The sequence below is a fragment of the Athene cunicularia genome, assembly GCF_003259725.1.
Source record: "Athene cunicularia isolate RWA chromosome 5 unlocalized genomic scaffold, athCun1 chr5_part3, whole genome shotgun sequence".
In the NCBI taxonomy this organism is placed as follows: Eukaryota; Metazoa; Chordata; class Aves; order Strigiformes; family Strigidae; genus Athene; species Athene cunicularia.
The window spans coordinates 546,311-561,274 of NW_020799103.1; the positions used below are offsets into that span (position 1 = coordinate 546,311).

The 14,964-nt window shown below is 36.4% G+C and overlaps 1 protein-coding gene across 12 annotated transcripts in view; it reads right to left on the reverse strand.

Annotated features, from left to right (window-relative positions):
• Window positions 1–3,312: 3,312 nt before the first annotated feature.
• MRVI1 (murine retrovirus integration site 1 homolog) overlaps window positions 3,313–14,964 on the reverse strand; it is an 80,322-nt gene continuing 68,670 nt past the window's right edge. For 10 of the 12 annotated variants that reach the window (XM_026850712.1, XM_026850714.1, XM_026850716.1 and 7 more), the window contains 11 exons: window positions 13,832–13,952; window positions 13,019–13,049; window positions 11,790–11,930; window positions 11,221–11,352; window positions 10,365–10,506; window positions 9,666–9,715; window positions 8,777–8,884; window positions 8,063–8,130; window positions 6,031–6,153; window positions 4,990–5,121; window positions 3,313–3,656 (listed from right to left, as the gene is read on the reverse strand). In XM_026850712.1, the coding sequence (XP_026706513.1) occupies window positions 3,416–3,656; window positions 4,990–5,121; window positions 6,031–6,153; window positions 8,063–8,130; window positions 8,777–8,884; window positions 9,666–9,715; window positions 10,365–10,506; window positions 11,221–11,352; window positions 11,790–11,930; window positions 13,019–13,049; window positions 13,832–13,952 (1,289 nt within the window). In that variant the 3' untranslated portion in view covers window positions 3,313–3,415. The remainder of the gene's footprint in view (window positions 3,657–4,989; window positions 5,122–6,030; window positions 6,154–8,062; window positions 8,131–8,776; window positions 8,885–9,665; window positions 9,716–10,364; window positions 10,507–11,220; window positions 11,353–11,789; window positions 11,931–13,018; window positions 13,050–13,831; window positions 13,953–14,964) is intronic. The other 2 variants (XM_026850719.1, XM_026850720.1) reach the window with 2 other exon arrangements.

Consider the following 14,964-nt stretch of genomic DNA (forward strand, 5'->3'; position numbering starts at 1 on the left):
TCCTCAGTGACAGGCAGCCTCCCTCGGAAGCAGGAGTTAAACTCTCTCCAGGATATTTCAGCTTCCTCTCTCATCTTGTTTCTAGGGTATGACAGGGATGACCCTGCTTACAAACACTTTCTCTACTGAAACAGGAGTTTGCTTGCTTCTTCTACATCATTTTCCTGAAGAACTGAAAGACTAAGCACAAGATCTTTGGTCTGTGTAACACAGCACTATGTTACAGACAAGGCAGCATGTACTTAGCCATCGACAGGCAGACAGCGCATGGAAAAAACAAACCTTTAAGGTAGCAGCATTGAGGACTTTGAAACCATATTTTTATTTCAAAACTCAAGTATGTGATACTATACAGTACAATACCAGCACACTTGTGCAAAATCTTACAGTATTACAAATTTAAATATGATACACAAAAATAGTGCCCTTTTAAAATTCCTTTTACTAGAAACAACTGTGCTGTGCAGGAAAACAATAAACGTGTCCTGTTAAAGCAGAAAAATAAATATTGCACATCAAGAAAACTATTTCAGTGTTAATAGCATAAATAATAGATCTATTTCTTGTTATCTGATGTGATCTTTGAACACAGAAGAGGTTGGGGTTTTGTTCCAGATGAAGCAAACTAATATTGAACAGATAAAATTACATTTAGAATAGTCTTTGAGCTCAATCTAGTTTCCTATTAGAAAAAGGTGTCTTCATTAACTAACTGAAAAATATAAGCAAAAATATTTAATGTGCTGCTAGTCATTGTGGTTCATTATTTTTAGTGGACAGTTTGCTCAAAGTAGTTATAAAAAGAACAACCATTTTTGAAAAAATAAACTTTATCTTCGTCTTTTCACCCTCATTGTAATCTCTCTTGCCTCTTTCAGTCCATTCCCCACAACAATTAATAACTTTGTGGCTAAATTATACTTGTCTTAGACATGCAAGTAGTTCAGTTCAAATCAGTACAACTAGCTATGGAAATCTGCCTTTGTGCATCAAGTCCACAAAAAGCCAGTGTGCTGAGTTTGGAGAGAGGACGGAGACCTCCTTCACCCACGGACCCCTTAGCACAAGCTTAACATTAAGCAGTTCAGGAGTCCTACTGATATCAATTAACTTTCTACATGTACTTCAAATAAGGTGAGACACCCACATCAGTGCAGATGTAAACAAGAGCAAATTAATTTGATTATAGATATTGTTAATTGTTTTTCCTCAGTGCAGTCCAACATTTCCACAATGATATAATCAAATATGTGGCCATAATTTTTGGCATAGAGGATTCTGAATCTTCAGAACTATTTACCTTCAATTTTTATTGCCTTATTATCAATGCTATCTGTAAAGAATATTGTTAGACAATTTCAATAAAGATGTATTCAAAGAGCAACTGACAAGTTTCTTCAAATACTGAAAAAGTATGTGAAATGTCACAGTAGTTCTTCATAGTCAGACATTCTAACTGAACCAAACAGATTAAGTAATTTGCAAGAAACCTTCTGTCTTATTCTTTACCAATTACAATTTTAGACCAAATGACACTTTCCCATTATCCTTTTTGAACTTCCTTAAGCACACTAGTCCTCAACAATATATACCTTAAAATAAAAAACAGACCTTCCAACTGCTTCTAGACTTCCCCCCATCAAAAAAACACCCAATTGGTGGTGGTCTGCTTATTTATTTATTCTTTTCTTTCTCCATATAAATGTCTCTTAAGAAACATGTGGCTAAAAGTGTAAGAAACAAAATTCACCAGCAGAACATTTGTTACTAGTGCCAGATATGTGAACTAAATTTCTGGCTGAGTTAGAAACCTGTTTTCTTTGATAGTCAGCTTGAGGTTCAGTGTTTACACCAAAAGTAAAGATGATGATACTGACCACATCTGAACTGAACTTACAGTACTGCATAACATACTTGTCCTTCAGTTGGTATACAGACCTGCTAATCAGTCAGAAAATGCCAGAAGAATGCAAAACACAAGTGCAATCCAGTGTCACACTGATTTTGGTATCGTGGTTAGATTCAAGCATGTAGCTATGGAAAGACAAACATAGTTCACCTTCAGTCAGAAGTGATGTTCAGCAGGTCCGTATGGTATACCTTAAGTGACATACATTTTGGTCTCAGCCCTAGGTGGTGTGGTTTTTTACAGATAACGGCTTCACCATTTTGAAACTGCTTGTCTAAAAATTTCAGGCTTTGGCATTCTTGTGTAAGAACTCACAACTCCTAAGTAGGCAGAAGTTGTTAAAAAATCTGGGCAAGAGATTCATCTATCATGACCTGGTAGTTTAGCTCTGAAATCATATCAGAACAGTTATATACTCGGCATCAGATTCTGAAAATGAACTACTAAACCATGCAGTGACCTCTTCCAAGTCCTCACTGCTTTCACGTCCTGATTCACCTAGGCACTGGCAGGGTTTTGACTGTACACAGAACTGTGTTCCTAGTGCAGGTCCCAAAGAATATTTATTTCCAGTACTAGCACTAGGGTAGAGTCCACTTAGTGTGATCACCTCTACACACAGGTTTGAAGGCTTTTTTTTTTTTTTTTCCCCCTTTTCTCTTTTTAAAGAAAGAATTGAAGGTTGCTTCCCACATCCAAGACTGCTGTAGTTTGGGCTTGGGCAACACATCTAATCTGCCAGACAGCAACTTCTTTTTGCTGTAACTCAGGAGTGACTCTGAGTGGCATACACAAATTTTGGTAAAGCATGTCTCTGATATATTGGAACTTCCTAGATTAATTGACTGTGTCATCTAGACCTCATTTTAGGTTTTGGTGTATATCCCATTTTAAAAACCTGCTGGTCCCATTCCTAAAGTAAATTTAAAACACATTTATGCATGTACTTAGTATTCCATTTAAATAATCATACAGATAAATCCTCTTATAAAATTAATTTATCAGTAAGGCATTTGGTCTGATAATACAATTCTAACCTTCCATAGAAGAGCTTCTATTTCTAGCCAATAATCAATAAGGAAAATACTTCGACTCTTAAAACCCAAAGGACTTAAATGCCATTAGTACTTCAACAATCACTAGTAAATTCAGGAAATGCAAAGTAAAGCACTAACTGCAAATGCAGGTTTTACAGTTTTCTTCAAAATTATAGCAGAGATGCCAATGTCCTGGGCAAATCATTCCTTTAAATGTCTTGCTGGTTGCCGATTACTACCACAACCTTATCATGATTCCATATTACTTTATTTGTATCAGTCATTTACACTGAGAGGACAGACAGGATTCTTTATCAGATTGTCATTTTGGCAAGGTATGTTCACAAGGTATCCCCAAACCTGACAGATCACATTTAACAACCAATAAGGATGACTAAGCACTACCTTTAACAACTGTGTTCTAACAGGTGTACTTGCTCAGGTACCATAACACATGGCTGTTCCTTTATTATTCAGTGCGTTGCTCATGTTGAAATCCTGAGTTCCACCAGGAATATTGATGGGCAGCAGAACAGCTGGCCTTCCCTTCAGGTCCCTCTGATTTTTCATCACAGGAGTTGTATGAATGGTAGATTCCCAACACCACAGCAAAAATGGTAATCGCAGCCACTACAAGCCATACCACATTCCAGTGTTTACACAGTTTGGGGTACAGTATATGTAAATAATTAATGATGACTTCAAGTCTGCTGTAAAATTAAAAGAAAACTGTTATATATTAATCATATGCAAATTCAATATCTTAAGCTTTTCAGTTTGAGAAGTTTCATAGATGTATGGTGCACCATTTTTCTTCCAAATACAAATACCCTGTCAAAGAAGAATCAGACTGTTAAGTTCTTTCAAGAAGAGCTGTATGCTCAGGTATGGGTAATATTCACTGAAGACTGTAAAACTTGACTTCTATTTCTCCCACTTGTCAAATCTCAGAGCTTGATATGATGTTTGTCAACTGGCAAATCTCAGAGCTTGATATGATGTCAAATTCTGCACTGTTCACATCTTGCTCAACTAAACTAAACATCAGAACTTTGTAAACATTTCTTTCCTAAAAGCTTTGTGACTAGCGAGATGGCCGCCCTTCTGAATATGTCTGAAATCTCAAGTTAACAGAGGTTTATAACCAGAATGGTTATGGAATGGAAATGAATTCTCCTGGATGAGGTAAGGATCCCTACATCCCTACCTTAGATTGGGATTGAACATATTACTTGCTTTGGCCAGCATTCAGTTCCTCTCTGGCGCAAAAGTCTTGTTGCTTTTAAAATGTAGGATATTGCAGGTATATTGAATTGAGTAGTGGAACCCCTGAAGAGACTCAGTAATTAACTCCAAGAAAAGCTGAACATTTCAGAAAAGTTTTCCAGTTTGGCATCAAATGCTTCAGGTAAGACAATAAGCAGATGAGTCAAAAGCCCAGTATAGACAAAAAGCATTGGGTACAGATGAATGCAATAGACATGCCACTGGTAAAAGGCAGGAACTGCAGCCCAGTGCTGTTCTGCTGCATCTACACAGCTTCCAGAGCGAGCAAGCACCTGCCTTTCCAAGTCAGAGCAAGTCCAGCATAGCTGTGGAGTTTGTCTTAATCTGCATTCACCTTGTAGATGTACTGGAAGACTCCCCTGTGAAGGCCGTTTGGGAATGACATATGGCACAAATATGGCCATCAGATTCCTGAAATACAACTTTCACGAGACAATGTTGGTCTACTGAGAGATACATTCTGGCATCTGAAGAACTTTTGTGGAATATTTTTTACCTCAAATCAAACCCAAACCCCATAAGGATGAAGCCTCTTGATGTCAACATACAATTTTAGTTGAAATAGAAAGAAATATTTTTGCATTTTGCAACTATGTTCTCGTGAAATATGCCTTTCTGTGAAAATACTGTTATTTCAAGTATGCTTCCCTAGACTGGAAGAAAACACGTCAAGACAATAGTATAAACACTTGGTTGGGTACCGTGAATAGAAAAAAGTGGCTCCTCTTGTATGGACATATTACACCACTGTCTCACCTGCTTTTCAGGTTTTTTATTTCATCTTCATTTTCACTTTCTTCATGTTCATCATGACTTTCTTTTGGTGTCTCTTCATCTTCTTCCCTCAGTTCCTGAAGTTCTTTGGTTTTCTTTAAGCCTTCCTGATATCTTTAACACAAAAATCCAATTTTCTTAGTCTAGCACATTGTATAAACCTGTTCTTATGTAATGAAAAATTAGATTTATAGATTGTTACATGCAATAAAACACAAGTAGCAGTGTTGCAGCACTTGGATGAGTTAAAATTAGCTAAAGACAGTAAGTATGGCAGCCACCCTTCCTTAATAGAGGATTATATTAGCTCTGTTACCAAACTTATCATCATGAAAAAGAGGTGGCAGTCCTCAGGAAAGTACAACATTTTTCTGTTGTAAAGGAGTTGGTAAATATTTCTCTATTATTTTTCAATCATTTTGAACACCCTCTAGATTTTTTTTTCCTGGAGAATAAATGCAAATCAAAGCTAAAGATAGAATGCTTGTTGGATTCTGCAGGAGAGGATGAAAATTTTTTCTCCCTCTTCACATAGTACAAGTAGGTTCTTTGCTTGACATCCAGAAACAGACCCCAAAGCTGTTAATTGCCCCAAAACACGCTACGTAAAGCACTTTGTGACACAAACAACATGAGTTTACTCCAAGAGTTGATACTTACTCTTTATTCATTTTTACGTATGCCTTTCAGAAGAAATATTTTATAAAGTTGTTTTGGATTATCCTGTCATGAATCTCTGAACACTATTGACATAAGAACACCCACCCAGCTCAGAATCTCTGATACAACCACTCTCCCATGGCCTGGCTAACATTCATAAAGGATGAAAGCCAGCAGCTACAATGCACATACAAGGAGGGAAGCTCGCTCACATTGTTTCCCATATTGCTTCAATTACAACCATCTTCTAGGAGCTCATATCGATTATGTCGCTCATTTTGCATTTAAAATTACATTATAAAAACGTATGTACTCATCTGGTAGCACGTATTTACAGATTTAGTTCATATAAAATATTCCCACCCTTTGTTATATGCTTCCTCTTCTATCTTGGCTTTAGTTTCAGGACTGATCTCTTCCAACCCACTCTGTGTCAGCACAGAAGCAGGGGTTTCACACTCAGGCTCTCCATTAGTCTTTCCACTGCCAAGACAAAAGAGAAATAGAAAATAACACCACTGAAATGTACTGTATTTGGAGTATACTACTGAACAAGAACAATCACACATAATGTTGTGATTCCTGATTTTTCTTCTTTAATGTATGCCAAAGAAATTAAATGTCCTTCAAAATAGAAAAAGTTAAACACTAAGCAAAATTTTAGTTTCAGAATGTTGAGTCTTCAGAATCTGAGAACAGTAATTAATATGTTCCTAAGGTATTAAAGCTTGCAATTTGTTTCTTCTTTAAAAAATAAATGAAATGAGAATTTGTTTCCTGGCTTATTCCTGGCATTTATTTGCTATTCTTGATAACATTTCCCTCAACTTTCTGAAAATCATCTTAGAAATTGTAGCCTGCTACAACCAAACACATACATAGCATTTGTCACTAAAACTTTTCTTAAGTGAAAGCTTCGAACATTTAGCCAAAAGATAAGCCTTGTATATTGCTCTCTTTCTGCAGTGCTCACACGTCCTTTTTTATTTAAGTCTGGGACAAAGAGTTTAAGTGAGTCAGGCATGAATTAGCAAATCTATCAAAGTCAAGGTTTGATAAGATCAACAGTGGATCCCATTTCAACTTCTAGAATCGAACCCTTTTTGTAGGCCTTATTTTTCTGGCACTAAACCCAATGGCAGAATACTTCACCCTTATTGACACCATCTCCGGGCAATGGGTTTTCTCTCAAGAAGTCAAAATAATGGTAGACATTGGTTTCACTTGGACTCTAAACAAATCATGCGTATATGCTTGAATGCTTAAATATACAAAACTGCTGAACTATGAAATTTCACACTAATACAGCACCTGGCCCATGCATGGCATACTTATGCTCAAACCTGGATTTCAAGTTCTATTTATGTTATTTGATGATTTGTTTTCTTAAGATCCAGTAAGAAATACTGATAAGGATTTGGCTTGTTTGGTTTGGTTTTCCGTATGGTTTCAAAAGATGATCTAAATCTTGCAGAGTTCTGTTGAATTGTAACCACTAGTGCCACAGTTCACCATTTTTGTTTTCCGAATTGTTGCATGTTTTCATTCTTAGTAAAGCACAGAGATAAAAGATAAATTTTGTCCTGCCCTAGCACTAATCTAAAATATGCGAAATTCTTCACTTTCCTTGTTCCTGTACCTATTATTTTGATCTGAAAGTAGTACTACTTAAAACCATGGAATAACTCATGGAATATTACAGAAAACAGATAACAAAAGCACACCTTAAACCAGACAGGACATCTAGACTAACAGTAAGTAATACAGAGTCAAAAGGGCAAATGTTTTAATGAAAAATATTTTTGCAATTTATAGGTACTCAAAAAATACAGATATTGAGGTATTTGCTTGTTACTAGGCTAAAAAAACCCCTTGTCTTTCATATGTCTATTTTTAAATTTTAAAATGCAAACCTCTCTGGCTGTTATAACTAAAGTCTCAGGTTGTTAAAACTAAAAACTCAAACCTAATTCTTTAAGTTAGCTGAATGTTCAACTCATTTTATTCTAAAAACGAATCACTACTCTATTTAATCATTGTTTTGACTCCTGCAAATTTTTTATACTATTATGATAAATTATACTTTTGAATTTTGTATAATTATGTTTATTCATATAAATTTAAAAAACTACACTAAAAAACCTGGATATCACAGTATTTCAAAATACGATTCTTACCAGCTAGCCACATGTTGAAGAGTGAAAGAAGTGAGTAAAATTAAAAAGACATAGTAAAATACAGTTACCAGATCATGAATCTGCCTAAGCCATAATTGTGTCCCTGATTTTAATATCTTATACCTCGGTATAACTTCTGCTAGGAAAGACAGAAATTATATAATTTTCATTTCATACTAGGATTTAATAGGTAGTGGGATGACCTAGAGAAAACTCACTTTTCTAAAAGTGCTGGCAGAACAGGAGTAGATGTTAGATTGCTCCTTCCATTACTAGGTGATTCAGACTGTAAGTGAAAAACAGCAATAGAAGTTACATCCACAAATTAATTTCAAATGAGTTTTCAGTAAAATGACAAAGTCAATGTGCTGCTTAGGCTTTCTTGGCACACTCATGAGCAAGGTGTCTTTAATATGGAACTTCCCACTAATCACAGAAAACAATGCACTTCTACACTAAGAATTTTCTGTGCCATTCCCTTCTACCCTGCTTATTTTTTTCCAGTCTTTCTTCTTCATATATTGATCACTGAACAGTAAAATTACTTTACTGCTTCTTTCCATATTATCCTAGCAATGTTAATTTGTTAGCTGAGTTTTCAATGGAAAATTTTAAACAACAAAAAAAATCATAATAAATCAAGGTAAACAAACACACTTGGTTCCTGAAACAATTGACTCTGAGTACTAAATTGTACGCAGATTGTTTTCTTAAAACTAAAATGGATTTAGCTTCTCAGCAAAACCCCTCATTTCTGAAGGCCCAGGTCCCTTACACAACAGGAATTACCTTTGTCCATCCCCTTCACTAGGATGGAGGCAAAACAAGTTAAACCAATGAAAGAGCTTACATTATTTAGGAAGTATGGCCTGGCCCTATACAAAAGTGGTTTAGACAAAAAGCTGTATCTTTAAAATGTGGGTTTTACTTACCAGGGATGGCATTGAAGGTATAGGTGAAGCGGCTGGTGACTGACCAGGAATGTTTAAGGAGTTAAATTTAGGAACAACAGCAACACTGACTCTCCTCCGAGGCAGATTCTGTGAGAAACAACATTTTTTTTTTCTGTCATACAACAAGATAGACTGAGGAAAAATTCTCCAAGTCAACAGGTGTGGCAAAGATGTAGGTTAATGTCCCTTGGGGGAAAGGGGAGTTGGAAGCAAAACTAAGATAAATGGCTGTTAGGGCTTTGGTTTTCCCTTAAATTAACTCTAGTACTGCCTGGTATGGTAAGTGCTCAGTGTGAAAGGAGGCGTTGTATAGGGATGCAACTCTTTTTCCCTCCACAATGAAAGCCCAATAGTGTAAGTCACACCACAGCTATGTTCTGAGTTGATACTGTCAGTTCTTATCAGAATCTATTATCTTTGGTTAAATCAGACGTATAATGATAGTGGGAAAAGTGCCAGTGTCACAATCACCAGAAAATAATGAAGTGACAAATGAAACTCTTCGCTTGCTATGTACCCATTATGATATACTGTACCCACTATGATATATTATTTCTAAACCTACAAATTATAATTTATAGAAACAGTAACATCCCTTCCCTCTGGAAAAGAACAGAGCCTTCTCCCCCACCCTTGAGTTATTAGATATCTATCTAGCATCATGAGATTTCCCAAATATTGTCATTATTGCACAGTCATACTTACTCATGTATCCAAAATTACAAAGCACGTGCACTGAATTACATGAATAATATTTAGAATGTACCAGCACTACGTTTTGAACACAGCCTATAAAAGTGAGTGCATGTAGACAAAAATTTCACTACATAAAAATGTTCACTTCATTTTCATTAGATTGTAGAAATACCTTTCCAACAGTAAGAGACATGGATCTAGATGAACGAGGTACTCCATCTTCTGCATAAAAACAGTAGATAAAGAACAGTCTTAGACTACATGAGTATTGATAAATGATATTAATAGAGCCCTTGCTTCTAGTTCAAACTCAGATATAGCATATTTATACAAGGTCTGTAGCAACTGCATATTTATTTGTCGTCTGTCACACAGTTCTGGTCTCAATTACACCCGCAATTTGAAATAATTTCAAGAAATTGAACCATTGCTATCATTACTGAGGTCAGGCGACTCATATACAAGTTTTTGCAAAGGAAAATACTTGTATGTCAGTTTCCAGCAAACTAGGAAAGAAAAGGTTGCAAAAAGTATTTTTAATAATGAAACTTCATTATTAATCATCTCTCACTGAAAAGACATTTGCATTAAAACTGTGCAAACATCGTGTATGTGCAAGAGGCCAATGAACATGTCATTGGATCTCATCAGCATTTGGTAAGTGACAGTGATTTTAAATTACTGTACTACAGCATTAAGTATGGCTTCTATGAAATATTTTGACTGTTTTATCTATAACTTTCTGAAATTTACTCCTGTAGATCAGAACTTCATGAATAGGTTTCCTGATACTTCACTTTTTTTAGCATTAAGAGCACCAACACCTCTCTGTATAGAGGCAAGACTTTTTTTTTTTTTTTTTTTTTTTTACCAGATGCACCATAGCTTCTGCTAGAATTCTGATTGGCAAGTTTCTTGAACTCCATTAGTTCAGCATGATCCTTTTCATATGTTCTTTTCAGATTTTCCACATACTGCATCATCACTTCTGTTGCCTTTGACATACGCTTCTCCTAAGGAAGAAAAGAGGGGAATGCTCAGGTAACCTTTACACCTCTCAAACTAATCATTTGCCTCTGTGTGTATGCTCCCCATCAGGGATAATTTGGAATAGTCCTTCTTAAAGAAATATTGGTACCTCCATGATTGAAAACTCCTCAACTATTTAGAACACAAATGCACGTGTGCATTCATATATGTCCACAGAATATCATGATTTATTTTGTCACATAGTCTTCCTGTTATTAGTTATGTGGTATGCATACATTTGTTCTCAAACCCTCAAAGGTCTTAGTCACTGGCATCACTCTAGTTACTTCAGTGGGCAGAGGGAACAGTCTGGGAGGGTATTGCTGTGTTATCATTTATACTTATACTCTATAGTTGTCTGACTCAGCTATTGCCAAAGGCAGGTGACTGAACTAGATGAGGGTTTTGGCCCAGAAAAGTATTATTCATGCTGCACCGATTTTAAGTTTCTTGTGATGCAGGTAGAGTTCTGAATAATCTAGATGCTCCTACTGTACCCATGTGGAACAGCTTCATGGGTAACCTTCTGCTTGAATTTCTACTTCCAGACTGAAATAGTGTCTTATCTGACACTACAATAAATGTCCTTAATCTGTCAAAATGGCAAATCAAAGGACTAACATAACCCACACCTATGGCTGAAAAAGAGAGCGAACACGTGCAGCCAGGATGCATGTCAGACACGTGGCTGTTCTTACCTGGCGAACAGCTCCAACCATCTCAGCACGACTAGACAGTCTAGCAGCTAAACGACGCAGAACAGCAATATCCTCCAATAGTTTCTGGTAGGCTTCCCGGTGTTCATAGTGATGCCATAAGTGAGCTGAAGACTGAAACGAAAATACATAAGCTTTATTGTCATGTCTTGTCACTTTTAGTTCAGATGAAGTCGCCTGAGCCACAGCAGTGGGGTAGTGACGCAAGGCAGAACTACCCATGGGCAAATTAGCCTCAGAGGAGTGCCATCACCACCACCACCACAGGTAACCTCGAGAGAGCTGCTGCCCTGGCTCAGAATGGTGCTTCACTGCACGCTGCAGGCACACCTTGCAAGGAGTTAAAGAGGGCTAAGCACATTTGCAACACTTTACCTTTTGAAATTAATGATGAATCAGGCCTCACTACCTGTGAACTTTACAAATTCAAAGTGCAGTTTGGGGCCTGAATATACAATAGGTATAAGCAAGCATAGCCACATATATTTCAAATGTGTGTGCACTTTCGTGCACACTATAGTTCAGAAAAAGAATTATTGTTGTTTTCTTACCGTAATGGCTGCTTTAAAGCTTTCCAGTTCCTTCTCAGCATTCTCTTCAGTAAGATTTCTCTCCCTCTCTGCTTGGTTAATTCTAGATTCCAAGGTATAACTATCATTTCTAAAGGCCAAGGAAAGCTGTACAAATACATTCTGTTTGGATTGAGAAAAAGCATTTTAAAATAAGTGTCACAGTAATGTGATTTCCAATAACAACTTATGAATAAGGTATATGTTTAATAAACTTTGGTGCTTAAGTAAGTATTGAAACAGAAAATTAAAAATATTTTAAAAGTTCGATTATTTTAAAAAATCACTTCTCTTTACTTCCGCTAAAATATGAACAAATGTGTTGCTGCCTCTTTCCCTGAATGTTTTTCTGGGAGATCAGTAGAGCAGAGACACCATGAAGGAAGTAGCCTACCAGAAGTACCAGAATCACAATGGATCTGTTTTCTAACTGGACTTCCTCCAAGGGTCCCCAAGGTTTTTAAACAGATAGTGAGTGCAGAGGAAGTCCAGGGATGAGCTCACCATTAGCATTGTTTTACCTAAGGGATAAACACCTACCACTGAAGCCAGCACAAGATTAAGTGCAAACATTTTTATTCTCTTCCACCATGCTTTTAAAGATTATTTCTTTCTTTATCTGATGCATTATTTCTTAGTATTAATACTTTGCAAAGCACAAGGCACTGACAGTTTCGTTAGATTGGAGCTATGTAAATGAAGATCTTTTTCTTGACTGGTATGTGAAAAAAAGGAAGAAACAAAGCTAGCAAGCTGAAGAGCAACCTACAAAATAATTACTGGCTTGAACTGAAAAAGTAAAAATCATGGAAACTAACTGCATAATAGCATCAAAAACTGCCCCAAAGCTTTTAATGGCCAATACAAAAACGCAAATTAACTCATTTAATTTCTGGTCTCATTTAATCTCTGTTTAAGTATATGATAATGATTTCCAAAATGAATGTGTATTTTCTTACAAAGAATGCACAAACAAGTGTTTTGCCTGTTGCCACTCTAAGTCTTTTTACAGTTTATATTGCCTGGGACAATTGCCCATATTTCATAAAATTGTTATTTTGATTGGGTTCTGTTTGGCTTTTTTCTGAGAAATATTTTTTGTGGAAAAAAAAAAATCCCATTATTTGGTTCTAATAACCACTCTTAGACTTACAGTAACCACTTAAAATTGAGGTGTATGTCTAAAATAATGAGTTTAAGGACATACTTACCTCAACTTCTTTTTCAGTAAGTGGAGGGGAGCTAGAAATAAAAGCAGAAAATCCACCTTTTAATTAGTTTTGTCTCTAAAAACAAAGCTATTGAAGTATTTAATTGAAAAGAACAACAGAAGGCATCCTCCCCTTAAGTATTTTGTGGTTTCTTTTGCTGAAACCAGTCTTTAATTAGTTCAGTTGTACTTGTTATGGCAAAACCCCATGTGGTTTTTAAAATGCAACAGCACAGTATCACCTGAGCATTGACAAAATCTCTTAGACTTTCTTCACCTCATGCATTCATTTATATAAAATGTCATATAACAAGCAAGTCCCTCAACTAGGATTGCAAAATAAATTCAATTTCCCTGAAAAATCATCACCTGCAGAAAACCTGCAGAATTCTTATATGCCCAAATTTTACCATTGGAAAGCATTATCTGGCCTGATTATTTGGGATGGGGGTGGGGGGTGTAGAGAAAGAAATACTAACATTTCCAACATGAATTTGTATCTGCAGCAGCAATTCTGAAAACCAAGGGTGGACAGACTGGTGGAAAAATCTGCATAAAATGTACTTGGACCTTGCAAGTTAGATTTCAGACTTTTTATGTAGAACTTACAAACTAATTTTAGAGCTGGCCAGTTACTGGAAGTTGGTGCACTCCTCTAAATTCTTCAGAAAATCTGTGTTGCACATTTTAAGATGCAGCAATTTCTCTACTTAAGTGGATCCCCTATGAATGGAACTCCATAAAGGGAGTTCACTGCAAACCATTAGTGTGCCTTCCCCCGGATGATGTCTTTCTACTTCTAATGAGCTTTTACCTTCCTGGAAGTGATTTGTGCACTCGCAGTTTTCGCAGCAATACATCAGGAATGCTGGGCATGACATCAGAGCTATTCTTTGTCTCTTCCTCTTCAGTGGGGGAAGGGAGAGGTGAAGGGCCTAAAGACGTTTTCAGATAAAAAACTTTTAATGTTACTTGAAAAGTCATGCATTAAGTATTAACAGTCAGCATCTCAGAGCCAAACAGGACCTTTTAGCCTAACTGTGTCCTTTCTAAAGTCAATGAGGCTTTCACCCTAACTCTACTGGGAGCAAAAGTGAACAACAAGAAGAGGTCTCTCCCTTTGCCCAGACTGTGGCTTCCTTTATTGCATATGGTCATACATCACTCGTCTCTCCTTTACTGCTCATGTAAAGATCCCCTGTCCTCCTATGGAGCGGTGACAACAGAAGTAATCTGCACAACTGTCAGCCTTTATGGAGAAAGAGTGAAGTAATATGCACTCTGACAGTCTCTAATGACTGAAAAATAATTGTTGGATTAGTATTTTTCCTAGAATTCAAACTGAACCCAAATTCATTACTGGAACATCTAATTTAACATTTTGCATTGTGCTTTACCAGTACAGTTACATCATTCCTGGAATATTTTAGCTTAGATTTTGTAAGAGTGCTGTCATTTTCTAAGGCTTTAAATGCCACCTGCCAAGAAGAAGTCTTACATAATGTACTATACTACAGATTTTGTGCACCATTTATGGTGATGAATCTACAACATGCACTTGTTTGCACTGCATGTTCATTGAAACAGGACAGAACGGTTCAAATTACATTCTCTACTTCTGCCACTTTCATAAGGACCAAGACATGGCGCAGACATATTTTTTAAAAATTCATATTACTTTTAAATTTTATTTCATTTCGTATATAGTAATTCCCTTATCTCCTTCTATCTTGCCAGAATTTCATGGACTCTCCTATAGGAAAGTCAGGTTCCCCAGTCTGAATGTCAGACTTGGGAATATATCTTTGTACAGCTCTCCTGTTCGTTTGGAGTAACAAAATGATTCTTAGACTTGAAAAACAAATAGTGTGAAAAAGCTCAAATTTTGTAAATGTGGAGAATGTTAACTTGAAAGACAGAAAAGAATGGGAGATTTTCAAGCTACAT